The 27451-nt window shown below is 43.4% G+C and overlaps 1 protein-coding gene across 7 annotated transcripts; it reads left to right on the top strand.

Annotated features, from left to right (window-relative positions):
- The first annotated feature begins 642 nt into the window (after positions 1 to 642).
- EEF2K (eukaryotic elongation factor 2 kinase) lies at positions 643 to 27451 on the top strand. Of its 7 annotated transcripts, none has more exons than XR_008205871.1 (20): positions 643 to 775; positions 5848 to 6166; positions 7481 to 7531; positions 9295 to 9395; positions 10856 to 10916; positions 11521 to 11558; positions 13627 to 13798; positions 15453 to 15602; positions 17391 to 17523; positions 18126 to 18253; positions 18875 to 19076; positions 19309 to 19376; positions 20111 to 20188; positions 21017 to 21079; positions 21682 to 21816; positions 22183 to 22371; positions 22754 to 22878; positions 23247 to 23425; positions 26317 to 26419; positions 27132 to 27451. XR_008205871.1 is itself a non-coding variant. In XM_052679412.1 (19 exons), exons 2-19 carry the CDS (start codon positions 5921 to 5923, stop codon positions 26346 to 26348), a joined length of 2151 nt encoding a protein of 716 aa, XP_052535372.1. In that variant the 5' UTR covers positions 643 to 775; positions 5848 to 5920; the 3' UTR covers positions 26349 to 26848. The 7 variants fall into 7 exon arrangements, 5 of the variants coding, with proteins under 5 accessions (XP_052535372.1, XP_052535371.1, XP_052535369.1 ...); XR_008205870.1 differs by lacking the exon at positions 27132 to 27451 and adding an exon at positions 24079 to 24884 and having other exon boundaries at positions 644 to 775; positions 26317 to 26848; XM_052679412.1 differs by lacking the exon at positions 27132 to 27451 and having other exon boundaries at positions 26317 to 26848.

Raw genomic sequence — 27451 nt, 5'->3', positions numbered from 1 at the left:
GCGCCAGCACCCCGGCCAGGCGTCAGCAGCGCGCGGCGGCTGCACGCGCGGCCCCGGTGCCGCCCGGCCCGACCTCTGACCTCTGACCCACAGAGCAGCTGCGCGCGCCGCTGCCGGGCTGGGCGGTGTGGGCCGAGCCGCTCCTGCGCTGCGCCTCAGCGCGGGCGGGAAACAGGACGGCGAGGGGACTGCGTGTGGGCCGGTACCTCGTATTTAATCTTAATACACGTTTTTCTTTAACCCAGAACCTATTCACGTTAATTTCCATATAGTCCATAAAAGTGAAAGGAGTTTTGTTTAACATTTCCACAGCTCCTACCTCGAGGAAGAGCTCAGCCACCGATGCGTTTCGCGGGGGGAGCGCTGAGCAGATGAGAAGTGTTGGCACTGGAAACGCGCTGCGCACCGCCTGTGTTTCTCACGGGGCAATGGAGGGCAATGGAGCGTAGTGCAGGGCAATGCAGAGCAATAGAGAGTAATGCAGAGCAATGGAGAGCAGTGCAACGCGCTCCCCTGACAGCCCGGGCAGCCGCTCCCGGTCGCAGCCTCCACAGCTTCCAACCTGCGTTCCGGGCCGCTTTTCCTCACGCACACACAAACACAACCCGAGGGAAGCGCCTCCCGCCGGCAGCGCGCAGCCCTCAGAGCGCCGCGGGGCGGCTCAGGCAGCCGATGGGCGGGAGCTGAGGGCCGGCCTGCGCCGCCCCGCCCCGCTCCGCTCAGCTCCACAGGCTGCCGTGGTCGCTCCGCTGCAGGTCGGGCTCTGCGGCTCCCGGTAGGTGCTTGGCGGCCGGGTGGGCTCGCGGCGGGGCGGTCAGGGCAGCCGTCCTGGGCTGCAGCTCTCGAGATGCCCAGGGACGGCGGCGGATCCCGTCGGGAATCCCTGAGCGCGGAGCGGGGCCGGAGCGCCGGGCGGGTGTCCGCGGAGAAATCAGTCACAGTTACTTCCTTACTTCCTCGGCATTGTTCAGCCCGGAACGGAAAGCCCAGTAAAAAAACAGAGCCGCTTGCTGCAGCGGAAGGCCGTTCGCAAGCCTGCCTCCTCGCCCGGCTCCTATCGGGGCGCTCAGCTCGACTCGCTGTAGCTGTTCTCTCAGCCGTGTGCAGCGCAGGTGGGAACGGCTGCAGGCTGCTGGGCGCTGCGGGACGCGGGCTGTGCCGCGCTGCTGCCTGCCGGGCGCCGGGCCGCTCCTCGGAACGCTGCTTCTGTGTCTGCGCCTCGTACGGTGCGTGGCCTTTGGGGTCCTTCGGTTACATCTCAGATCTCTGCTGCTCGTTTCTCCCTCCGAGAAAAGCTGCTCGGTGCTGTTGCAGGTCTCCTGCTTGGTGGCTTTGGCGGATGCGTTAAAGCAAAGGGATTTTATTCGGGGAGAGGGAGCGGAGCGTTCTCGCCTTAGCGCTGACCCTACAGACGTTTGGGCTGTGCCGGGGCAGCCCCTGTCCCTGCCCTGCGCTGAAGGAGCACAGAGGACTGTGTCAGAGCTGGGACAGCCCTAGGAAGGTATCCGAGGTGCTCCCTTCTGCTGTCTGGAGCCCTCAGAATCAAAGCGTGTCCATGGGCTCCTGGGGTCTCTCTCAGGGATTCTGCCGTACCAGCTGTCTCATCACAACAGGCGCCCTGCAGAAGTAAGCAGTGTTTTGTCAGCGCTCTGATGTGAATCCTCCCCTCTGGTTGTGTATTTGCACATGCACTATGTTCGACAACATTGAGCATTGTCCTTGCAACTCACCTCCCTGTGCTGGTAGCGTGGCTCTTGATTATAATGCTGAGAGAAAGAAAAAATAGTTGAGACAATCATTGGAAAAGCCTAAAATTAGTAGAAATGTAATCAGATTTAATAATTGATTGTATCTGACATTTTCTTCTTTAATCGCATAGCACAAGGTTGATTTTTAAAAGAAAAAGTGGGTTGGTGTGCTCTTCTTTGCCACTTAGCCCGAGGAAAGCTTTTGCCATGGACCAGAGGCGGAACGATGGGAGCACAGCAGCAGTAACAGCTGCTGCATGGTTTGGATTTGTGCTGTAATGCAGCAGTGCAGAATGTAAGCCTTGGAATGGGGCTCAGGGTTTCTTGTAGGGCTTTTGGTCAAGAAAGGCCTGTTCAGTTTAGAGCAGTGCTTGTGTGATTAAAATTTGATTATTGAATTCTGTTTTAAAGAGCATGTTACATGAGGGCAGCATTTAGTGACTCCATTTTCAAGGTAAACCTGAGCCCTTTACAAGAAGCACAGTTGCAAGAATAACAGAGAGACAAAAAACAAAGTGATTTCTGCAATAGTATTCAATTTGCAAAGCGAGTGGCAGCATTCCTGTTACTGCTGCTGCTCCAGCACCCTGGGCCTGAAGCACCTGCTGTGTGTGACTGCCTGCAGCAGCTGACCTGTCCCACAGCAACCATCTGTTGGCAGCTGTGCTGCACCTCCTGTGGCTGCAAGCCCTGCAGGACCTGGGGTTTTTCTGTTGCTGTTGGAGGAGGGCAGAGTGTACCTAGAGCTGAGGAGCAGCACTGAGAGTGAACACTTAGTTCTGGAGTTGTCATTTCTGGGCTGGTTGGTGGAACTGGTTGGGTGCAGCAGCTCCAGAACCAGGCAGTAGGTGTGTCTGCCTGAAGTTGTGTGCTTCAGGGCTTGATTTTGGAAGCGCTAATGAATGTGTGGGTGTGTTTTCTGAGTGTTCAGGCAGCCTTCCATCTCTTCCAGGGGCTTTGATTTTTCCTGCCCCATTTTTTCCAGCATGTAAAACGCGTTATTCCTGTTAGCTGGGTGCTGGCAGGAAGGTTGATATCTGCGTGGTGCTGAGAACACGGCAGGTGCCAGGTGCTGGAAGTGCAGAAGGCCATCATTTTCAGAGCTCTAAGCAGTGCATCGTGTGCAACAAATCAGGATGTGCTGCTCTGCGCGGTTTACTTTTGCCTTCAAATTGACAGCAAAACAGGCAGGCCTGACTGCAGTATATGCACAGTATCCATCTGAAGAGCCAGCAAAATTTGTATGAAGGTTTGGGTGATTATTGCAGTCATCTCACCCTTCTTATTCCTCATGCAGCAGAGAGATGTGAGTAATTAAAGCTGAAGTGCTGAGACAGCTGTGGCAGTGTAGGAGGCAGAGGACATGGTCACTGATACAGGGGCCTGGCAGTGCGTGCTGCTGGGCTCTGCTCACTTCACAGGGAGCACCCTTAATCCCTGATGGAGGTTTAACAGCTATGCTGACGTTTGTAAATCTGCAGTGTTCTTTTTAAGGAGGAAGATGCCCAGTGGAGTCAGGCAGTGCCTGGCCCTCCTGCAGGGCCTTGCTGTGTGCAGGCTGTGCGGAGGCAGCAGCGCCGTGCTGTGCCCACGGGCTCCTGGCCAGGCCTCCAGTGCTCCCATGAGCAGAGTTGTTCTCGCCTGTCGGTTCAGCTGTGGTCAGTTTGGCTGCAGCCTCAGTGCTGAATGGCAGTGGGGAGACCAGGAGGGAGTCCAGGAGCAATCGGCTGTATGTTGCGCTCTTGACAGAGGAAACAAATAGCAAATGTGCATGGCAGAGAGATGGTTTCACTGGCATTAGATGAACCATGGCAGTGGCCCAGTCTGGCTGTTCATGCTGTCCTCAATATCTCAGCAGCCCCGTGGATATGTGCTTGGTAGCATGAGTGGAAAAGAGCAGGAGTGAAGGTGAAAGGGCACTTGTACTGAGATCACCTGGAGCCTGAGGTGAAGAGAAGCAATGCAAAGCCTGGGCACAATACTCCCTGGGAAGCAGGGTACCCATCCCAACATGTGAATGTGGCTGTGCTGCAGGAGATGGACGGAAACGAGCGCTTGCATGGAAGGTGCTCTGCTGCGGTACTGCAGGGCCTGCAGCCATCACCTCCGTGTGCTGGAATCTGCCTGGCTAAAGCCATACTGTGAGGTGGAAGGGAAGATGTGACAGGTATGCAAAGTGGCCACTTCCTTCTTCGCCAGAATGGTGCCATGCACATCGTGTGGCCGGCAGCGTGTGAGCTGCAGGCAGCGCTTGTGTTCGGTCCTGATGAATCATCGCCACTGCATGGGCAGAGGCTGCTGGGCACGGAGCCGTGGGGAGATGGCTGGGGTGGAGCCTGAGCTCCAGGAAAAAACACGTTCATGACTCACCTCGCCTTTTTTATATTACGTGGCTGTTGCACCAGTGGAGCTGTGCATCCCAAATGCTCTGTCTCACTGAAAGTGACATCAGTAATTGGGAAGGGCTGTGTGGGAAGGTGGGCCGTGCTGCAGGGCGGCTCCTCTGGTGCTGCTGTGGAACTCCCTGCGGTCTTTAACACTGCTTAATGTGTCAAAAGGCCTTATCTAAATACAAGTCACCTCCCGGACTTAGAAAAACTAGAGCATATTTTAGTGAGTGTGTTCTGCCTTGTTGCATATCTGATTTTATTTTTTATCTTTTAAACTTTCATTTTGCTTAGTTCATTTTGGCCCTAGGGGAAGCCAAACCTTCCCTATTCTTTTCTCTTACAGTCCAGGGAGCTACTAAAAAGCTGAGGTTACGGAGCTGTCTCTTTTTGTTAAGCACAAGAACCATTAATCCAGGACAGTGTTTTTTCATGTGAGCTCTATGTGATGGAAATAGCTCAGCTGTAATTCTAGCTGCTGCCTGATCTGTACAAGGCAGAGGATGAACTTTAGGACCGTGGCATTTGCTGCAGGCTGGTGCCCAGCTCCAGTTGTGTATGGCTCTGCTCTCTCCACAGGGTTTTTGGAAATGTGCTTCAAACAATCCTCTGCTCCACTGATTGCAGTTATCTGGGTTGTTAAAATAATGCAAATCATTAGAAAGGATTGAGCCAAGTGGGGAGGAAGGCACTGATGTTGTGGTAGGGAGCCGTGGAGGTATTGGGAGCACTGGTAGGGTAATTGCATTGCTATGGTGAATTTAAATCAATTGTAAGCCTTCAAAATGTAATATGTTTTTTGCCATATACCAATTGCTGTTGATCATCATGTAAGCAGCTGGATTTATCTGTACCTTTCAAATAAAAGAAAATGCAGCGGGATCTGTTCTTGTAGGCTTTCCAGAGTAAGTTACTGTTTTCCTTTTACCCTTTGCTCCTCATGTCATTTGGAAGCCCTTATTTTGGTGAATGGAGATACATGTACACGGGGTTGCTATGGTGGGCTGCACAGAAGACTGCCAGACCTGCAATGCGTTTGGCAGCAGTGGGGTTCAATGCCAGGCACCCCCTCCTTGGCCTCCTCTGTGCTTTGTCCTCCCAGGGTTGTCCTATCCTGGCAATGTGCTTCACCCTTCGGGCCATTTGGTGGGTAGGAGCTAATGCTTGCTTAAGTCTTGGCAAGGCTGTGGGCAATTTTCTGTCTTGTCCTAGTAATGCTTTCAAACTCCTTTGGCTATTAATTTTGTATGTTAACTTTATATTCAATATCCTTAGTAAGAGATGTCCTAAAAAATGAGGACTCAGCCATGTAATGTGTGAGGCGCAGCTCCCTTGAGTTCTGAAGATCAGTGCTGTGAAACTCCACTTGTCAGATGGTGAAGGGTAAAAACACGCAGGGGATGAGCTGGGAATGTGAGCAAACGTTAGCAGCGGGCAGTGTGCAGTCCCTGCAGTCTCACGGGGTTACACTGCCTGCTGATCTTACTTTGGCAGTCCTGTAGCCATTTTAAAACAGCCTTCCCAGAGGCCTCTACCTTCTGCAAACCCAGATCTAGCACTGAGGAGTTGAAAACCTCACACAGGTACTCAGGGCTCGCTTTTATACAGCCAAATGCAGATGGCATTTATTTATTGGCCAGTGAGCAGTTCCAGTAGGGTTGTTCTTTGAATAATGGCTCATTAATTTTTTTTTCCTTCTCTCTCTCACCCAGGTTCTCCCCTCTGCCTGCATGTGCGCTGGAACTGCTTCCCTCAGTGCAGGAGTTAAAGTGCCCTCCCACAGCCATGGCCGACGAGGACCTTATCTTCCGTATGGAAGGGATTGATAATGCTAGATTGACCGAAGTGACCTCTGGAAATTACCTGGATGCAGACAGTGATGATGAAGACAACTATTACATCTGCCCAATAACTGATGATCCAGTTTCTAACAAGTCTGCCAGTAGTAAAGTTGACAGTTATTATAGCAACTTAGCCAAAACCAAGCAGTACAGTTCTAGCTCTTCTCCTAGAAACTCCTTTAACTACAAGGTAAGTACTGACTGCAGCCTTCAGTAAGGTTTGGATTTTGCATAGGTGGCATGAGAGGGAAATGTTCTGTAACTGCTTTGTTTCTTTAAACTAATGCTTTTCAGTAAAACATGCAAGTCTGTTGTCTCCAGACCTGCAGTTAATTCCATGAAGCAGGTGGTCTGCCACTGAACTGCAGACTGTCCCTCTTAGGACAGGAGGGGAATCCCCAGGAGACAAAGCCTCAAAACCAGACGTGACAGGCACTGCATGGTTGGGTACCCGTAGCATGCACTGCTCATGCTCAACTGGAACTGCCCTCAGATTTTCTCTAGACTAAGGTTTAGAGTTTTATTCATGCACCCTTTATTAAAATGTTAACGTTGTTTATTTAATAGATACTCTGAAATCTCAGTTATGCCTAATGCATGCTTTGTTTCTGCAGAGATACCAGAGGTTTTATGTAAGTCAGCTGACAGATAATCCATCAAAAGTGAAACCATTTTGTCTGCAGTAAGGTTTTTGCGAAAGCTAGTTGGGAGAAGCATTAGAATGTACATTTTGTAAAGAATGTGAGGAGTGAAACATTTAGTATAGACAATGGAACAGATCTTAATGTGTGCCAGGCTAGACAAGTTAAGACCTGTGGGGAGATTGGTCTGTAATTAGTTCTGTAGTAAAAACCTGCCCCTGGGTTTGCATATGTGTGGGAGTTCTGAGTCACGTGGCCAGAGATGAAACTGATAAGGATTTAAACTGCATTAATTTCCTCTTTCCTAAGCTATCGTGCTGCTTCTGCTATAAGCTTATGTCCTGCAGTAGGGAGAGCAGAATATGTGTGCTGTGCTTTGGGCTTTGCAAGGCCTGCTTTGGTATCTTGGCTCTAGCACAGATAAAACGTGATCAGATGTGGAGCAGGCAGCTCTCCAAACATTGCTGAAGTCACAGAAATGGTGACTTCTGACACAGAACGAAGCAGCCAGCCGGGGCTGACAGCACCTTATAACCTCCACCAGGGCTGCTGGCAGCATGGGGCATTGCTAAGGAACTGCAGAGATGGAACAGTTACTGCCAGTGCTGTGCCTTTAGACAGCCCTTAGCAGTGATTAATTTGCTAGGTACTGAGCAAGACTCTTAACTCCTGTTGAAAAAATTGCCAGCTTGAACAGGTTTGTTGACAGATGTTCTAAGAATTAACTTAAATGAGGGATTCAGTCTAAGAGCGGCTTTTAAGTGGAAAAAACTTCTTTTTAATTAACAGAGAGGAGGCTATTTGTCAATCAATTGACTTATCACCTGTGTTTTCCTACTTTCATGTCTCTATGCGCCCTATAGAGTGACACACAGCATCGCTCTAAGCACGGCTCTGTGGTTGACCGTAGTCGGGTAGGTTAAAACAATGTGAACACCGTATCTAATAGATGCATAACTTTTTTTGTCCTTTTTTCCCCTTCTGTGCCTGTTTTTGTTCATGATTTATTTTTTTCTGAAAGAACTGCTTGCCTCAGCCCATATGTGATCAAGATAGCTGTTCAGTGAAACAGTACTCACCTGTTGTTCTCTGCCCTGAATTAGCACTTCCTTTACAGCATGCCTCTGCAGTTGTTTCTTCACCGTATTTCCTACTGTGGGCAACAACAGAATAGTAGCAAGCTGTCTGCTTGGTCTGTATGGCAGCCATATGCTGGAGGAAAACAGCACTCAGTACATTTACACAACATCCAACTTGCTGTTCATTTGAAGATTAGAACAGAGCTGTATGCAGAGCACCTTGCAAGATCAAGCACAAAACTCATTTGTTTAAATCATTTCTATGTATCATGGACACATTACCTTTTAGAGAGGCACCCTACTTGAAAATGGTTTGAGGTAGGTAAGGGGCCACCTAATTCTTGTGTCTGTCCCTGCTTATGCTTTGCATACACGGTTAGGTGTGCTCAGACCTGTATGAAATGTGCATCATTACATGATCTGAGGCAACAGCATTTTTGCTAAAAAACATGCAGAAAGACTTTTTTCTCATTGAGTCTTTTAACCTTACTTTATTTACTATAGTTCTGTGTTCATTTCATGGTTTTCTTGGTGGAAAAGGAGATATTTGAATTTTTAGAGTGTGCTGATTTACTGCCTAAATAAACACGGCCATACTTGTTGATATCATTGCTGAAATAATTTTATACAGCATTTTTGAAAGTTTTGGCTGAGATTTAAATACAAAGTGGAAAAATAAAACTGTAAAAATTGTAATTGTTTCTGCATATTTGAAATTGGGTCTCAGAGGCAGTATCAAAGTCTTTGAGGGTGGTATTTCCTCACTTACAGAGGTGCTGTTTGACCAAGGGAGCAGAGCATCCCTTTCTCCTGCTCACCTAGCAGAAGGCATTACAGGATTGTGGCTCTGGTTCTTTAGGAGCATTACAATATAAAAAGAGTAATAAAAGTGTTGAGAGAAATTAATTTGATAGAGCTGGCAGAGCAAGATGTTAAATTCCAGCAAATTCCTTTCAGCTTTTGCAGGTGACTTGATGGGGATTGAAATAGTCACTAGTCTGGAATTGTTACGATAACCTATTTTTTACAACATGCCAATTTCTAGTTTCTTACACTGAGCACAGTTTGCAGGCTTTGGTGATTATCACACTGTTTTTCCTCCTTCATATTGCTCTATTGCTAATGCTCTTTTTATGCTTATACTGCCAGCAAGTGCTTTTAGTTACAGAAAGATAGAAAAGCAGAAGGGAATTCATATCATTTAGGTGTGGCATTGTTATTTATATTCTATATGAGGGATGTTTGCCAGTTACAATTTTTGCTAGTTCTATTTGGTGTATACTATACCAGATTACCTGTTCTCAGTAACTTTCTGATGGTAGGAATTGAAATGAAACCTGATGCAGTGTATTTCTGACCTACTTCATAATAGTTGAAACTATAAAATATCAGGGTGATCTTCTGTACCAAATACAGAAAAAAGGGAAATAAAATGCTGGAGGAAGTCTGCCATATCTTGCTCCCATTGTCAGCAGTGCTTTGGGGAGCAGTGCAGCTGCACCTCCTTGTAACACTGAGATCCCTGCGTTCTCTAGAAAATGCCCTTCTCATGGGCTGCTGCTGACTGTAAATAATTTACTGGTTTGCAACTCCTTCAGGAAACCTGGAAACATGCTATTGAGAAAGCTAAGCACATGCCTGATCCTTGGGCAGAATTTCATCTTGAGGACATCGAGACAGAACACGGCACTCGCTACAGGTCTGGGGGTTTTTTGCTCTTAATGCTGAAATGAAACAGAATCTGATGCCTTAAACAAGGGCTGTGTTGGTGTGGTATAGAGTGCGTGTAATTACATGGCTGAAGACCTTTCAGTGTTGTCCAAAATGAGTGTGTTAACTGAATCTCCCAGCAGTACATAAATACTGCATGCAGTCAGACAATTAAACCTTTCAGCAAACCACTATCTTCTTTTCCCTCTACCACCTAAGCAGTTTCACCGTACAGATAGGCAACAAGTATTTTCTGATCGTCTTATTAATTCTGTAAACTTAATCTAATAAGGAAATAAATTCCAATAAAGGAGGAGAGTTTTTTCATAGTATTTTATATCTATATTGCAAGCTACTTAAATAACTTAGGAAAAAAACTACATTCCGTGCCTTTCCCAAAGTAACAGTTTCAGTGTTGCTTATCTGTGCAGTGTTGCTGCGTGTGGCTGGAATTCACATCCTTACAAAGCCCAGAATAGCTCAGCGTGGTGTACGTGCTGAAACCCAGTCTGGCCTTGTGAGCTATTCTCAGTGCTTTAGCACAGGCTTTGCCAAAACATTTACCCCACTGACACAGGTTTCTAGGAGGAATGGGTAGGAGGTAGAGGCCAGCTAATTACCCCTGAGCATCAGTGTTTGGGGAGGCCTCCCTTCCCATCACATGATGTTGTCGCTCTGCACTGTCTTTCTCCATGGACTGCATCTGGTCCTGATCTGCCACACTATTTCACCTGAAACAGTTTGCACACAGGTTTAGGGCTGCTTAAATATCCCATGGAAAAGAGATGACTTGAGTATTTCTGTTTCTAATTCTCTTTTGCCTGCTGCAAGCAGGGGCGGTACAGGATATGTAATGGAAACTGAAGTGTATACATGCATGAAATACTTGGTGCAGGGCTGGGGAGTCAGGCTGGAAATAATCCTGTGTTGGTGACTCAGCTCCTTTGGTTTTCAGTTTGGTTTTACTGTACTGGGAGTTAAGGGGGTGAGGAGAAACTGGAGTCATGGTTCATATTGCCATGGGGTTGTGCAGAGACTTGCTTCTCTCGTGATGCAGTGTTACGCCCCTCTGCTTGTCACAGCCATAGCCTGTAGAGTTGGTAGGGCTCTTTGTGCCCCCAGTGAGCTGCCTAGGCATCACAGAGGAGGTTTACTACCAAAGCAGATGAGGCCTATTTTGTATTGTTGCAAAACTTGAGCTTTGGTAGCAGAGTCTGTTTATCATCCATAGGATTCAGTGTCCATTTGAAGAGGGATAAATTTCTTTCTCACTTGAAGGACTAACCATGGAAGGAGGGCAGGAGCATGGTAGGAGGAATGGAAGTTATATTGGATGGCAGCAGGCCTTTCAAGCAATTAATTAGAGATGAGGAAGCATAGGTGGTGAAAATGGGAAGATTTTGGTTTGTTCTGCGTTACTTTTAAGAAGCACAACTTCTGGTTTTGCAGGTACAATGCAGTTACTGGGGACTGGGTTGAAGATGAAGTTCTCATCAAGATGGCTTCACAAGTAAGATCACACTGCCCTTCGTGTTTATTGTGTCTGCACTCAAATTTATTGTGTCCTTCTTAGTACTGACTAATGGCAGCAGGATTTTTTTTTTTTCACATAAAAGCTTTGATGCTTCTTTTCTCCTTTCTTTTCTATTCTGGCTCATGCATTATGTTTTGGTATCCCAGCACACTTTTCTTCCCAGAACAGTAGAACGTGGAATCAGACCTTCCCCATCAGCACTGTAAGAGGCATTTGTTTCTTTCCCAGAGATCTCTCCCATTTCAGCCCTCCCATTTCCTGCTGGCCTCATCTCTGCCTGGCAGTAGGCCTACTTATGTTCAGTATGTGAGGGTAGAAGCTGCTGTCACTTGGCAGCTAAATCATATGATTAGCGATGAGTTGGAATCACCTTGCTCTGTGTTTCTTTTCCCCAAAGTACTGACTCAAGTGGATGGTGGGTTTTCAGTTTTCCTTGTGGATGTGGGTGTGCTATAGAGCCTATCTGAGAACTACTTTTTCCAGGGTATAAGGGGGAGGAGGGCATTGTTGTGTCTCTTACTGGTTAGAAATGAACTTTGTGAAAATGACAGTGACGGGTTTGTTTTTTCCTTTTCCCCAGCCCTTTGGCCGTGGAGCAATGCGAGAATGTTTCAGAACGTAAGTGTTTGCTAGCTTTATCTTTACTGCAGTATTTTCCTCTGTGGTGACTGGAGTTTCTCACAGATGGGGCATCTAAGCGAAGTGCAGCTCCCCACTTTGCTTTTCTAAAAGGTGTAGCTGAGGGCTTTACTCCTATTTATGCAACTTCAGCTACAGCACACGGAGTGGGATTCACAAAGCAGATCATTCTCTTAAGTAAGTGTGATGCATGTATCCACTGAGCTTGCTTTGGAAAGCCAACCCACAGCCTTTACTGTAACCACAGTGGCATGGATAACATGCAGTTGTGCCTGGCTCCAGCAAGTTATACTGTCAGTTAGTAGTTCATAAATTCATGCTATTTCCACCATCTCTTGGAGGCAAAATATTCATAAAAATACAGAAGCAGCAGCTTTGTTTCATTTTTATTGGGTTCTAAGTATGCCGTATTATCTCTAAATTTGGTGTTCAGTCTGAAGGCCATCTTCAGGCCCATATTTGGGCACAGAAAAAAGGAGAAGAATAGCTGAGTTCATGTGATCTCAACTCAAAAGGCCTTCTTTAGTAAAGAAGGCTGTCCTCCCAGAGTTTCCTTTGGATCACGGGTACCAGACATCTTGTTCTGAGTAAGACAGAGCTTGAACATTAGCAGTTGTTCATTCCAGAACAGTGAAGTGTGAGGACAGGCAAAAGGAACTATTTTGTTGCCTTCTGAATATTAGGAAATATGTCTATGGGCATCAGCACTTACCTGTAAATGAGTCTGTCCTAGAAAAGTACCCTGTCCTTTCAGGTTCTGGATATGACTTTCCTGGAGAATGTACATGTGCACTTTTAGGTTCTTCTCTCCACTTTCCAGCTGCAGGATCTAAAGAGACTGTATTTCATGTCTGGTTTCATTTCTGGGAAGAGAAACTTCTGAATATCAAAAACATGCTGTTTTGAACTTCAGGAAAAAGGGACAGAGTAACCCCTCAGTCATTCAGTTCTTCATTGTTTTGAATGGATTCATGCTGGTGGCTCCATGCTTGCAGAGCCACGTAGATAAGCAGTAGAGAAGCCTAGGAAGTAACAAATCTTGATCTGCTGACTCTGCTTTTAGTTTTTGTTTCTGAATGACCAAATTTCACATTAGGGAATATCTTGAGTAGAGACAGGAACAGATTTATCTTTGCAGTTTAACCTATTGCACAAAGAAAATGTAATTTATGTGTCATCTTCCTAGTCCTAAATCGTCTATAAATCTCAGTGGTGCACTGATAATTCCCATCTGGAGTTCTGTAGATTTATGCAGGTCTTTCATCATTACAGTGATGGCATTAGCTGTGCTTAGTTCAATAAACTTCAGGGAGTGTTGGCTTTAGAAGAGCACATAAAATGTTTTATACAGCAAAGTTTGTTTCTTAAGAGATCTGGACAGGTTTCAAATTCTGCCTGTAATTCTTAGCTCACTTGCTCCTTCCTTCTAAGGCCTGTGTCACAGTGGCTGTGTAACCCTATAGGAGGTCTTTTTCTTCACTCTTGAGGGACCTGTGGATTAGAGATTTGCATTTCAACAGAAGCTGGAGTCAGGGCAAAAAGGGTAATCTACAGTTCTCCTTGGAGAAGACGATACTGAGTAGTTATCACCGTTGTGTGTTGAGAAAGCAGCACTTTGCTCTTCTCTTAGGAGAGGTTTGTCTTCTCTCATTTCTTGTTTGAAATGCCACTCCTTGTTCATTCCTACATGAAATAATTGTTGGCTGTAAAACTCCTTCATACTGTGTTTTGTGATATTTTTTTTTTTTGAGGGGGGGAGGGAATGGTGGGAGAAAAGTCAGGAAAGTGGTAAATTCAGAGAAGTAGCAGCAGGCACGTGAAACACGTGCTTTGAAGACTCCCAGCCATTCATATGGAATGCTAGTTTTTCCTTTTCTCCCCACCTGTGCTTTGCTTTTCAGGTAATCTATCTGGTACACGATGTAAGATTTACTCCAGACTGAAAGTCATCCTGATCTCGTGGCCTGACTTCGTCAGTGGAGACAAAGAAATGGGGAAGATTGAATTAAAATGACTTCTTTTAAAATTCAAACGATTTATTTTTCAGGAAAAAGTTGTCCAACTTCTTACACACTCAGAACTGGAAAGCTGCCTATAACTACGTTGCCAAGCGGTACATAGAGAGCGTAGGCAGGGAGGTGTATTTTGAGGATGTCCGACTTCAGATGGAAGCAAAGCTCTGGGGAGAAGAGTACAACCGGCACAAACCACCCAAGCAGGTACATCCAGAGGTCTTGCTATGCAATAATTCAGTCTTGCTCTTGTGTTAAATAGTTTGCAAATGTATTTAGGGGGGATTAGTTGTTCATGTTCTATTATGTTTAATTGCTGAATGGTCTTTTGCTGTCTTTCATCATTATGGTAGTTGTGTTTTAATGAAATAATTGCCAAAATTGCCTTCTGCTGTCCAAAATTAGGCACTTTGTCAATGTCAGACTTTTCTCAGGTGTTGACTGAACACCAAAATCAAATGATGTTTGCTTTGCTCTTTTTGGTGTTTACCCAGCTGCTTTTCAGATAACCAGATGTCACAGTATTTATTTCCAGCAGCAGTTTCAGCAGGCACTTAACTGTTAGTGCTCCAGTGAAGTAGTTGCTTAAGTCTTGTGCACTTAGTTGGATACCTCTCTAGCATTGATATCAAGAAGTGAGAACCTGGAGCTGTTCAAATCCAACCCTTCCAGGACCCAGGGACTGGTGAAATAATTTGGATGCTGTGACTCCTCCTCCTTTAGGTGTCTCAATACAATATGTAAAGAGCAAAGCATTAAGTTGTGTGTAGCTCCCAGGTAGATGGAGCATCAGACCAGGCTCGGGGTATTGAGAGAAGCTTTTGTTCTCTTTGCAAGGAATGTGCACAATCACATAAGATTCAAAGCTGGTCTTTTATTCCTGCACAAAAGCACCTCCAGCACCAATCTGCTTTTTGAAAGACAAGAATTATGATGCAAGAATGAAGGGCTGCACTGTCCTGCATTCCCAGGCAGTAGCTGCTGTTTGTTGGCCATCTGTGGTACGCATCAATGTGCGTAAACTGCTTTAATCTGCTGCTGCTGTAGCTTTAATCTGCTACTGTGGCTTCAACTGAGAGGAAGAAAGGATTGGAAAGGCACTGCCCTTGCTCTGTGGGACCTTGAGTCCTGCTTTTGGTTCTACCACAGGCTGCTTGTGATGTGAGATTGGACAGGACTCCTGGGTCAAAATGTGTGCCTCCTTGTGAGGGCTTTCACAGTTTGATAGCTAAAAACTAGTGAGCACTTCTGACTACGTGGACTGTGTGTGTTGCATTCCAGAAAAGGGTTGGTTAATAACTGTCTGTCTGGCAGTACCGAAAGGAGGTAAAGGTTGAAGGACACAGGGAAGAATCTGGTCAAGTTCTAAATGCCATGGGAGAAAGGTGTAATCACAGTGAGAGTTATGCTGGGTTCTAGGAATGCTGGGCTCGGAATGTGTCTGGTGCAGAGAGATGAGGTGGGCCAGATATAGAAATATCTGTATGGCAGAAAGTCTTCAGTTCTTCTTTGAAGAAGCACATCTACAAGTTGTGCAGTGGTTACTGTGTATTTTGGTATCTGGGCACAGACTCTTTGCAGCACATTCCTAAAGTCTCCAAAGAAATAAAATAGCCAACATTTGCTAAGAATTTTTCAGTAGGATTTTTTTTACAGAAACAAACTGTTTTGAAGTGACTGCTTTTAATTTATGAAATTGCCTCAATAGCCAAAGCAGCAAATGGCTTATCCTCCATCCCTCTGTTAAACAGACAGATCTGGGCAATTATTTGCCAAAGTGCTCCCAGCTGGAGCATTCGCACGCACGTTGATCCGAAGACAGTATTCTGATAGTCACTGTTTATTTTCCTTCCCTTCCTAGGTGGACATAGTACAGACCTGTATAATCGAAATGAAGAACAGACCCGGAAAGCCTCTCTTTCACGTGGAACATTACATTGAGGGCAAATACATCAAATACAACTCAAATTCTGGATTTGTGCGAGATGACAACATTCGTCTCACTCCGCAAGTGAGGCTTTGTGTAACACTTTCCATAGAGTCTGCTGGGAGCAGTTTGTTGGCTGTGTCCAGAAGTGCTACTGCCAAGAAAGGAAACTGCAGGCGTTACAGTACAATGCCAGATGAATTTCTCTTTATGCAGTATCTCCTCCCCTTACCAGGGGCCTGCTTTTTCAGTGCTGAGCAGTTCTTTTTTGCTTTTCACTGTCTGGTGATTTTTAGTGGAGTTGAACATGTTTAATGCTCTTTGGGAGCCATGAGCCTTTTGCCTCTAAGAATTTTGATGCCTGTAATTTTAATTAATTACTGAGTTAAGACAGTAAAACAATTCCTGAGTTAAGGCAGGCTTTAATTTGTAGTAAGTAGTAACTAAGTAGTCTGCTATTACCTCAGAGTAATACACAAAAGGAGGTGGCAGATATCTAATTCAACCAAATAAACATCATCTGCATTTGTGCTTAAAGACTTTTTTATCAGCTGCAGTGTCTGAGTAGGTGAATCTGAGATTGCTTATAAAAACACAGCTATGGATTACAAGCGATTGGAATTCTTGTAGTTCACAGAGCTTTTAAAATACTTTACAAAGAATACAAAGTGATTAGCATATCAAATGAGCGTTTATGGAGAGCTGAGAGTTCTGTTAGTTTCATTTTCCCCTGTTTTTAAGGTATTTATGCAATGCTCAGTGTAAGCAGGACATTTATGTTAGTGCTGAATTTTCACAGTTTGGGAACAAAGTGTTCTGTGAGATTTGCTGCAATGAAAGTGTTTGTTTATCACCACCAGTCACCTCCCCCAGGCCTGGCAGTACTTTTTTGGAGGCCTTCCCAGAAGATCCTAATGGCTCAGCTTTCTGCCAAAGGGCTTTTTATACCTCATTCTTGGAACACAGCATTTAAAGCATACAAATGTACATTTTACTGTCTGATACATGAATATAGAGCCAGATCAGCTGTTCTGGAGGGCCTCCCAGTGGGCACAGTAGTGAAAGAATTCCAGGGGATGCTCATGTTTTCGTTTTGCATAATGTGGTGGGGCTTTTCCTGGTGGCAGAAGCAGTGTCCAAGAGCTGCAGTTTGGAGATCCACTGGCACTGCCAGAATGTTTATGCAGAGGTGATTCTGCACAGGCTCTGCTGGCTGCTGGTTATTCCCTCTGCCTAGCAGCTCTGAGGGACAACACTGTATGGGAAACAGAATTTCCTGTACTGGAAAGAGGAATAAAGCACGTTCTCTTGCTGCTCTTCTACCTGTTACCTGTTCTACCTGCCTCTCCTACCCCTGTTAGCCCGTCTTAGAGTTGGGCCAGGTTGGAGAAGCAGTGTCACAGAGGCGGCTGATACTTCTTTGCATTCAGCAGATGTCTGAAATTTTCATCCACATTTGGACCCTGGAAAGCAATTACTTCTTCCCCATCAAAAAAATTAGTTAGCCACTGCATAGGATATTGGGTATTTTGATGCAGCCTGAGTGGCAATAATTAGTAAAACAATTTATGAGGAACTGCTAGTGTTTCTGTTATGCCCTCCAGGTTAAGATCGGGGGCAAAATCCCACTTGATTGACTTGCATGGTTGCACATGAGCCAGTCAGCCAGAATTTCTGCCCAAGTGTAATCTGTGTGACGCCAGGCTTATGCAGGGCCAAAACTCTGTAAGATCCTCTTAGTCTCCTACTGCTTTCATCATGACGCTCCTACCAGGTCTGTTTCACTAGTACAGTATCTGTAATTTCTGAGGAAGTGTTGCTGGTTTTGGTAGTTCAGGGGTGAGTTTTCTCAGACATCTGTGTTCTTTGCAGGCCTTCAGTCACTTCACATTTGAGCGCTCAGGACATCAACTCATTATTGTCGATATCCAGGGAGTTGGAGATCTTTACACAGACCCTCAAATCCATACAGAGAGTGGTACAGATTTTGGAGATGGCAACCTAGGTAAAAACAATATCTTGTTTCTTGAGCTGCTGGCTGCGTATTTTTTTCTTCCTGCTGTCTGCTGAATAGCAGCTACATGGCTGAGCAGGCAGGCACTTCTCTGAGGGCCTTGGAAACAGCTGGGGAACTTCTGTTGCTAGTAGATTTTATCACAGGCAGATTTAAAACAGGAGCTGATTGTGGCTTATGTCTGCTGGCCCACACCTAGGCCAAACGAGTAATGAAATGAAGTAGTTTCCTACAACGTGAAAGCAGTAATTATGGCCTTTAATTTCCTTGCCACGTTGCAGAAGTGGGCACTGATGAATGTAGACAGGTAAGTCTTGCATGTTGTTAAAGCTCCATACATGAAGTTGTTCATGGAACACAGCAAGTCTTGGAAGCAGGATCAAGTTTAGGTGTTCTCTCCAATTTTCTTTATTTATGATATTCCATGCATACATAGTTGTTAAAGATTTTGCAGACTACTTTCACTCGTTTGTTTGTTTCCTTTCTGTCTTCTTTTGGCTTCTTAGAAAATGTTTTAGAACTTCTAGCTTTTAATAAGTAATCCATCATGTAAACTTCAAGCAAGCCCTTCATAGTTTTTTTCAATGCCACAGGTGTTCGAGGTATGGCCTTATTCTTTCATTCCCATTCCTGTAACAAGATTTGCAAAAGCATGGGCCTTGCACCGTTTGACCTTTCATCCAAAGAAAAAGATGCCTTGGATCATAGTAACAAATTGCTTGTAAGTGCTGATGGAAATAAATGAAAAGTGTAGCTAAGCAGTATAGCTGATTTATTCTAATTTTAAAAGCACTGTTAATAAAACTCAAATATATGATTTATGTGACAGATAAAACCACGTTAATTACTAATATTGCATTTTAAAATACAACAGTTTAAAATGTACTTATCTGTCTTTGGCTCTGAATTCATTCAGTAACTTTAATTAGAGCATCACAAAGCAAACATATTTAGGACCAAATCTGAATGCTTAGAATGCTGAAATTGTTAGTAGCGTGGGGGCTTTTTTTTTAGGTCACAAAACTAAGGTGGAAACTAAAAAAGAATAGAACTGCTCACTTTCAACTGATCTCAACTTCAGTTGATGTTTGCAAGACTGGAACTTGGGGATACGTTTTGAATGGAATTCATTCTTAACCAGAATTTCCTCTGGCTGTAATGATGCCAGCACTTGATATTTTTTGAGGTCTAGAACTGTGCAAAGGGGGTTGTTATGTACATATGCTTACTTTCCCCCTACTTCTGTGGAGGGCCCCTGTGGAGGAGCAGTCATGTTGACTTACGTGTCATATTCAGAACACAGTGAAGCATTACTCATGGGATTTTCTTGTTAATTTGCAAGGAATCAGCTCAGACAATTCTGCGTGGCACAGAGGAGAAATGTGGCAGCAGCAGGGTGAGAACCATCTCTGGTAGTCGGCCTCCCCTGCTCTCCCGCCTGTCTGAGAACTCTGGAGATGAAAGCATGAGTGATGTGGCATTTGACTCTCTGCCCTGCTCTCCTTCTTCTGCAACCCCCCACAGCCAAAAGATGGACATGCTTCGTGAGTGCTCTTCACACATAGCTTCCTTGAGGGTTCTTAAATATTGTGTCATTTGGTTGGTTTTAAATACACAGTATGTTGTATTTAGTCAAAGTACTTCTGTATGGACAATTAATGTTTTCATTTCTTAAGGATGTTTTTATGAAAAAAACTGATTGAAGTAAGATAACACCTAGAATTTTCTCCTTGGGCATGTTATCTTTAGATAAGATGCACTTTTTTTTTGTCCTAGATTGGCCTGTGTTCAATGAAGTAGATAATTTGGTTCACAAGGACTGTGATCAGCTTGATAACCAAAGGGTGAGTTCTTTTCAATGGAAAATGAGATTGCTGTTCCTTAATGAATATCTCTTCAAAGAACTATCAGAAGGCTTTGCTCAGTACGAGCACATGAAGGCTCTCAGCCTGCTCTCAGTGCTGCAGGTCACATTACCTGTGTGAATTTGTTATTTCTTACACAGGAAGAATATTTTATTTTGAAATAGCATTATTTTCTTCTTCAGAAATTTATTTACATCTGGTATATTTTAACAGAGAATTAAAATATGTATCTGTTCCCCTGCCTGCATGTTGCGCCTGCCTTAGGCACTTTTGCCAGCAGCTGTGGTATGACATCTAAACAGAATCCCCATTGATCAGGTCTCTGCAAATATCCATACTGAGGATGTTAGTCTCCTCAGTTGAGATTCTCTGCAGTAAGTTTGTGAAAGGAATTTTCCTACACCAGAGCCACCATGCCAGGGCTGTCCATTAATTATTTTATCTTTCAACTGCCTAAGACTCGAAACTACATTAAATGAACTCATGGCTTGATCAAATACGCATCCTTGATTTGTATTTATTAATTTATCATGCATCTTGGAGGAAACATGGACTCGAGCTGTACCTTCTGAGTCTGTAAGTCTTGTTCTGTCTGTCAGAGGTCGCACAACATACCTCATTAAACTAAGCAGAAGTTTTCCTCTGAGGAAGTGTCAAGCTGAGGTCCTTATGAAGCGTAATGCTAATTTATGCTTTCTTTTCATCTTTTGTAGGATTTTGAAAATGGTGGAGACAGTGGATATCCCAGCGAGAAGAGAAGCGAGCTAGAAGATCTGGATCATAGAGAGAAGGTAAGAACCTGACTGTTGGCTTAGCAGAATTAAGCCTTTTGTTCATACCTGAAGTGATCCTATACAAGAATCTCATTTTCATCCTGACGTAGACTTTGTGAACAGAGGGAACAGTTGGAAAGAAACTTCCTCACGCTGCAAAATTACTTACTCATCTTGGGAATATTCACAACACCTTTACACTATTTGTAACGAGGAGTTTAATTTCAAGTATCACATTTGGTTGCATATTGTTGGTTTATGGGTTGCTGGTTTGAGTTTGGTTTTGTTTTTTTTCAAGCGTAGTGTGTTGCACTTGAGAAACATTCCTTAATAGCAAGTCATATTGAATCTGTGAGTCTGACTGCTTTCAGACTTTACATTCTCTACTTTCTATTACTTGTTATGGCTTGAGGTATCACAGTATTTAATATTGTTCTCAGTTAATGATATGCAACAGTAGAATTCCTGTGGGATAGGTGGCTACTCCCTTAAAATAAAAACTTACAAAGAAATGCTTTTTGACCTGAACATCTTAACTAGATACTTAATTTGCAGATAAGAAAGAGAAATATTGCTTTAAAGGGTAGCACTCTTTTTGTCACCTTGGAAATCTCAGGGTAGTTCTCATAGAATATCTAGTTCACAGGATTAAAGCTTGGTGGTTCTATATTCCTTACCATCCCAGCATATTCCTTTTTATCTTATATTGCAGTATCACTGAGTGAAGTCATTGGAAACTATTTTGATTGTTGTCCCTGTTTTCATGGATAGGAGTAATATAAGGGAATAACTTGCAGACATTGGTTGCTTTAAATTAAATGTTGCAAATCTTTACAATTAACATAGGGCCATGCAAACAACAACCGAAGACATGAATCTGATGAAGACAGTTTGGGAAGCTCTGCAAGGGTAAACAAAGCAGAAATGTTCATAGACACTGAGTTTACCACTCTGCTTATCCTTTGTTCCACTCATCTACCATTTAGCTTTACATCACTAAATCAGATACCAGTTTTCCTTCCTTTTCAGCTACAGAATTTCTGCTAATAATAACTTATCCCTCTGTGTTCTTCCTTTTTGTTTTTGTCTTTGTTTTTCACTTACAGAAATACCATCATAAATAAATTGTCACCTCTTTAACTGGTATCTAATGTAAATTAGTGACTGCCTGGGTTTCTAACTTAAAAAAGAATCATAGTTCTATGGATTTTTTTCTGCCTAACTTGATATTTCGTTTCTCCACTTTTATTTTCAAATTGTGTCATATACATAGCTGGGTAAGGTTTTTAAAGCCTGTGGCATTTTAAGTGCCTCTCATCACTGTACATGTAATTGAACTAGGGAAGAACAGACCTGTTTGTATGCTTTTATAAAACACAGCCCATTGTAACTAGTTTCTAGAACAATAAGTTACTGGTCAGTGATACTATCAATAGAGGCTTTGATTTCTGAATGGCAATCAAAATGAATAGTATGGAAGTTTTAAGTTGGTGTTATGTTCCATATTTCAGGTAAGTGTGGAGAAATGGAATCTCTACAATTCTTCCAGAGTCCACATCCACAGACCATCCTGCGTTGCTCAAGAAATTCAGAGGCTCAATGCACTAGAACTTGAAAAGAAAATTGGGAAGTCAATCCTTGGGAAGGTAGGATGGATTTGGTAACTCTTCTTTCCAGATGGAAGAAGTGTATTTTTATTTGTGTATGGGTGCTTCCCCGCATGAGTTAATCATGCAGGTGAAAATAAATGGCAGGTGTGTAATGCTTTCTGTCACCTAATCATATTTCATGAGGGATGTCTAAGTTCCATGCATTCCATCTGCCTTTGGACTTGCAGTAGTTGGGCTCCTTTGGGAAGGATTCTGCTGTTTGATTCTGCAGGAACGTACACAACTTTAAGTAGTCACCTCAGTGAGGTATTTCTTGTGCCTCAGTGAAGTATGGGCAGTGGCTTCTGAAGAACCAGATCTATTCTTAAACCTGTGTATCTTTCCTGCATTCCTGTGCTCTAGGTTCATCTGGCCATGGTTCGTTACCATGAGGCTGGGCGTTTCTGTGAGAAGGACAAGGATTGGGATCGTGAGTCGGCCCTGTTCCACCTGGAGCACGCTGCAGACTGCGGGGAGCTGGAAGCCATTGTGGGGTTAGGACTCATGTGCTCTCAGCTGCCACATCACATTCTTTCCGAGGTCACTTTAGAGGTAAACAAGAAAAAGGAAAGAAAATTTCAAAATCCAAAATTGCGTTATGGAAAAATGAGAGTAGGAGGAAATGGAGACAAAGTGATGGTTAGGTGTTCTGTAGTATTTTCAGAGAAGATGAATGACTTTGTAGTTAAGGACTTGGACAAAGCACCAAAACCACTGCCTGTTGCTATTGCCAGCAAATCGTTGTGTATCTTTAGGAAGTTTTTAAAGTACTTTTATTATTCATCTACTCAGCAATTTGGAGCCTGTTTTTCAGACATATTCAATACTTGCAGCCATTGGTAACCTACAGAAAAATAGGCATGTAGTGTTAGAGAAAGGAAAGAGTGGTTGTACTTAAAAACATTCATTTTAGAGGTTTTCTTTATTTTACTAGGACACAAAGGAGAACAGAAAAAAAGGATTTGATTACTTGCTGAGAGCAGCAGAAGCTGGAGACCGGCCTTCCATGATTCTGGTAGCAAGAGCATACGATACAGGTGTCAATCTTGGTTCGGACAGGTACTGTGCATGACTGAGTGATCTAACTTACACTTATTGTATTTGTGTATTATAATTGCTGCACATCTTCTGTTACATGAAGAGCTATTAAGCTATAAGACCAAAAGCATGCAACTAGTAATGAAAGCTCACTTAGGAGTTCATCAAGACGCTTTAGCTTGATAACTTCTCCATGAAGTCACCCCAGCCTCACCTGATAGAGTGATCTGGTGCTACAATGCAGAGTTAGTGAGCCTGTGTGAAAACATTTGTGTTTTTGGAGACCATCAAGGCTCTGAAAGTCTAGTGCAAAATTGAATTCTGAATCTAAAGTGCAAGGTATATTTGTTTTCTAAGATAACCACCTTCTAAATGTTCTTTAACACCAGAGAACAGGATTGGAAGGAAGCTCTGTACTGGTACAATGCTGCCCTGAACATGACTGACTATGATGAGGGAGGTGAATATGATGGCACTCAGGATGAGCCCCGGTATCTGCTCCTGGCCAGGGAAGCAGAGATGCTAATGACAGGAGGGTTCCACCTGGACAAGGACCCACAGAGATCAGGTGAGTCCACTTTTTTTTCTATAAGCAGTAATTCTGCTTTTTTTTCACATACCTAAAAAATGCGTTTCGTTGCATTGTTCAGCTATAAAGCATTCAGAGGGTTGGTACCCTGAAGTTGTAATGACAGTGAGTGATGTAAGGCTGAAAATCCTGGGGGGAGGGGGTGGGAAAAGATTTTGCTGATAACAGGGGTAGTGGGTGGTGCCTGCTCCAGTCTTGTGGCACACCAAGAAGCTAACGTTATCCTTCACTCCCTGTGAGGCCACTGAACTGCAGGTTGCTGCTTGTATTTTAAGTTACACCCATAACTTCAGGTCCTATGCAGTGCTGTCTTAGTTATTATGTAAGCTGTATGTTAGGCATATAAATCTATACTAACTTGTTGTAGGGTCCTGTGGGCTCCTCCATTTTATGGTCACTGTAAATACATTGAAGAGCCATCGGCAGCCAGATGTGTAACTTTGAACTTAAAGAGTGAAAGCCAGATTCCCAGCTGATGTGTAACTCTGCTAACAGTAGTAAAATACCCAGTTGCACCCGTAGATCTGGCCCTGTATTTTGAACCCAGTTTCTCTTTTTGTCCTTTAATTGCTTCATGATAAAGAGAGATGCCTTTAGCTTGTCAATGTCACTGATACTGTTTCCTGCCTCAGGTGATCTCTACACAGAAGCAGCAGAAGCAGCAATGGAAGCAATGAAGGGCAGACTGGCAAATCAGTACTACCAGAAAGCAGAAGAGGCTTGGGCAATGATGGAAGAATGACACTGCAATTAAGCAGTTCTTGTAGATAAACTTTTTTAAAAGACTTACTATGTTTGCAGCTAAAAAGATATATTTTTGTGGCGTTAGCAGTTTTTTGTACTTTAGTTTTCTAACTTCTTTTGAAATACAAATGCAGCTGGGATGTAGGTTACTATAGCGTATTTCAGTCAAGTGTTTTAAAGCTGTAGAACAGACACTCTGGACCTTTTATATAGCTATATTTTTAACTGTTAGAACAGAGGAGGCTGATTTTTTAAATTTTTTTTAATTTTTCTTTTTTTTTTTTTTTTTAAATGAAAAGTGAAGCCGAAGACTGCTTGGGTTTCACATGTCCTGCTTTATACGCAGCTACTGCTCAGTGTGTTTACATTTTTCTTCTCTCCCCCACATACAAGATAAATAAACTTTCCTACATTCACAGCATTTCTTCATTGTTGGTGTATCACACCAAACTTGCATGTAAATGTAAATGTGCAGTATAAGCACGTAAAGCATGCAGCTCCTCCTAGTAACTAGTCCCATTCTTTCAGTGGACGCTGGTTTATTCTCAAATTAATTTTAGATAGAGTCTTTAGAGTTTGGAGAGGGGGATGAAAAAAGGCTTCAGAATGACAGTGAGGTTATTCAGGGTGGAATATGTGTTGTTGCCACCACTGCATGTTTTATCATCAGAAAAACATCAGTGATCCTAAGGAGGTGAGGCATCCAGCTACCTCTCTTATTTTCACACTTTGTACAATATAACAACCTCACTGTGTAGAATTCTACTGATCTCATGTAGTAGTTTTTGCCCAGTGATTTACAGTAGCATGATCTGTACTACATGGGTAATATATAGTTAATTTTACAGAGACATCTCAGTTCTCAGCAAAGCGAGAACATCTCACTTCAAATGAGAATACCAGTACCAATACCCAGCATTTCCAGAGGGATATTTGTAAAACTTAGGTGATGTTGATTTACCTATATCTATGTATAGAAAATAATTTACCTGGTTTAAATGGCTTTGTGTATTTTATCTGCTCTCTTATGGTTCATATAGTAACTTCACGTGATGCTTTGATAGATTTGAGCTGACTGATGAAGGATATATGCAAGTATATATGTAAATTTCCAGATTATGTTGGGTAATTTATTCAATACTACCATACGGTACAAAGCTTGTTTTCCATGGTATTAGCACTGGGGAGTTTTCACCTGACTTTTAGCATCATCTCCTATAGTTTCTAGAAGGCCTCTGTTCTTCAGAAGAGACCAAAAATGGTTTAATGGTTTTAAGTGTCAGTTTCAGAAAATTGCTGATTATAATGAGAAAACATTATAATCCCCAAACACTTGAATTCCTGAATCTTGTCTGCATAATCTTATGCTATACATGGTGGTGGTTGCATTATCATGGCACGGAGATCTTTTTTTTCTTCCCCAAATCCAGTATTTTATTCTAAAAACCGCAGTGCTTCACAGAGAACACAGCAGCTCTTGCTGTTTCTTACCTTGGCTAACTGTCATTCTGCAGGAGATTAACACAAAAGCTTTATGGCTTGTTGGTGCAGCAGTCTCCTGAGGACATTTCCTGGGATGGAGAAGGGGCAGCCCTTAGGAATTGCTGAGTGTCTGTAATGCATAGCCAGCCCCACTTTAGCAAAGCTTTTGAGCTTTTATGGGTAGAACTGAACAGGCTGCATGTTGATGCAGTTGATTTCAGTGGAGCTGCTTGCGTGCATATACAAGGACTATTGTAAAATTTAGAAACTGTTCAGGAAAGAGAAGTTCATTCTTCCTTTCCTTAATGAGTGTGCTTGTCACTGGGCCTCGAAGCTGCATTCCCCATTTACTCTTTCTGGCAAATGGACTTGAAATTGCTGTTAAACAGTGTCGAAACATGATGCTAATAACAACTGCAACCATCAGTGGATGCTTTAAGTGCCTATCCAAGTTGTGTTTTGAGTGTCTAAAGCCTCTTGGATGTGGCCTTTTTGCTCGTCCATATTGTTTAATTATTACTTGGTGTTGAAAGGCGATTGTGCCATTCATCTCTGAAGGTGGTTGAATAGTGAGTGTTTTGTGCAAAACCTACAGTGAAGGTGTTGTAACCAGTGGAGACAAAAGGTTTTGTTTTCCCTGTAAGGTGTTGGTGCCAAGAGTTTGAGGTTTTCTTGAGAAGAAAGCATATATGCAACAACCCCACCAACATGCAGGGAGGAGAGATTTTATGCAACCGTCCAAAATATGTAAGTAAAGGACTAGAGTATAATTATTGACACTTTTTGATGTAGTTTAATTTGCTACATTCAGTAATTGCTGACAGTTCTCTGTAGATCTGATATGTAAATGTCCACATAGCTCAGTGAAAAAATACCATGATCAACAATTTGTTTGCCAGTACTTGTTAGTACTGTAGACTGCCTTCAGTCCTAAGGTGGTATCATGTTATTTAGCTGTACAGTAAGGAGGGCTGACAGGAAGTTGAAAATTAAGATCGTTTACAGAAATATGCACAATTTATTCTATGATGTTCTTTTGAAGATAAAGAAAACTGTATTGACAGACTTTCTGAATGATACTGCTCCATGCTGTATTTTTAATCTATTCACAATGAATAAATAAAAATCTGTATTTTTTAAAAATGCAAGAATAAATCTTGAGGCCTGGTGGAATTTTCTGGGCGCAGTGCTTCTGAATGTCAGTGGGAGCACAGCTTGGGTAAGGACAACAGATGGAATCCCTTCTTTGTACAGCAGCCATGCAAATACCAGTTTCTGCATCATTCCCCTCCATCTCGCGTCATCTGGTTTCGTTTTGACTGGTCACTGAAGTTGTTCTTTTGTCAGTTTTCACAGTAGAGTTCTTAAAATGTTCCAAAGTTCAGTTTTACTCTTAGAAGCTTCCAGAAATCGTGGTGTTTTTTCCTGTTCAATCCCTGCTTTCTTGCACTCCCAACAGTTGGAAATAGCTGGGAGGAAACTACTGGAGGTGTGACAAGGAAATTGTTTTCTTCAGGAGAGGTGGAAGGGTGATGTGCTGTTGTCTTTGTGTTGAGTTACTCTGTAGTGTAATGAGTACACGATAAGAAGTAAGCACTGAACTGCCCCCCTGTTACAGACCCATCTTTATTGCTCAGTGTTGAGAAAAGAATGGAAATATTTGGCCTGGATGATATGAGGAGAAAGAGTTTTTTGTGACAGGTGCTCATGATGCACTGTCATCCTCAGTATGGCTTGTTCCCTGTTCCCTTCAAGAATAAATTCATAGGAGCCCTTTTA

This window comes from Tympanuchus pallidicinctus, unplaced genomic scaffold (genome assembly GCF_026119805.1).
Source record: "Tympanuchus pallidicinctus isolate F22 unplaced genomic scaffold, pur_lepc_1.0 scaffold18, whole genome shotgun sequence".
Taxonomy (NCBI): Eukaryota; Metazoa; Chordata; class Aves; order Galliformes; family Phasianidae; genus Tympanuchus; species Tympanuchus pallidicinctus.
Note: the sequence above shows the minus strand (reverse complement) of the source record. Positions and strands in the feature narration are given on the sequence as shown.

Excerpts from the sequence above, each read along its gene's own strand:
- EEF2K (XM_052679409.1), top strand. The coding sequence starts at position 5,921 with ATGGCCGACGAGGACCTTATCTTCCGTATGGAAGGGATTGATAATGCT. Across the intron at positions 19,077-19,308 it reads CCAAAAGATGGACATGCTTC|ATTGGCCTGTGTTCAATGAA; the intron begins GTGAGTGCTCTT and ends TTTTTGTCCTAG. Across the intron at positions 20,189-21,016 it reads ATCTGGATCATAGAGAGAAG|GGCCATGCAAACAACAACCG; the intron begins GTAAGAACCTGA and ends CAATTAACATAG.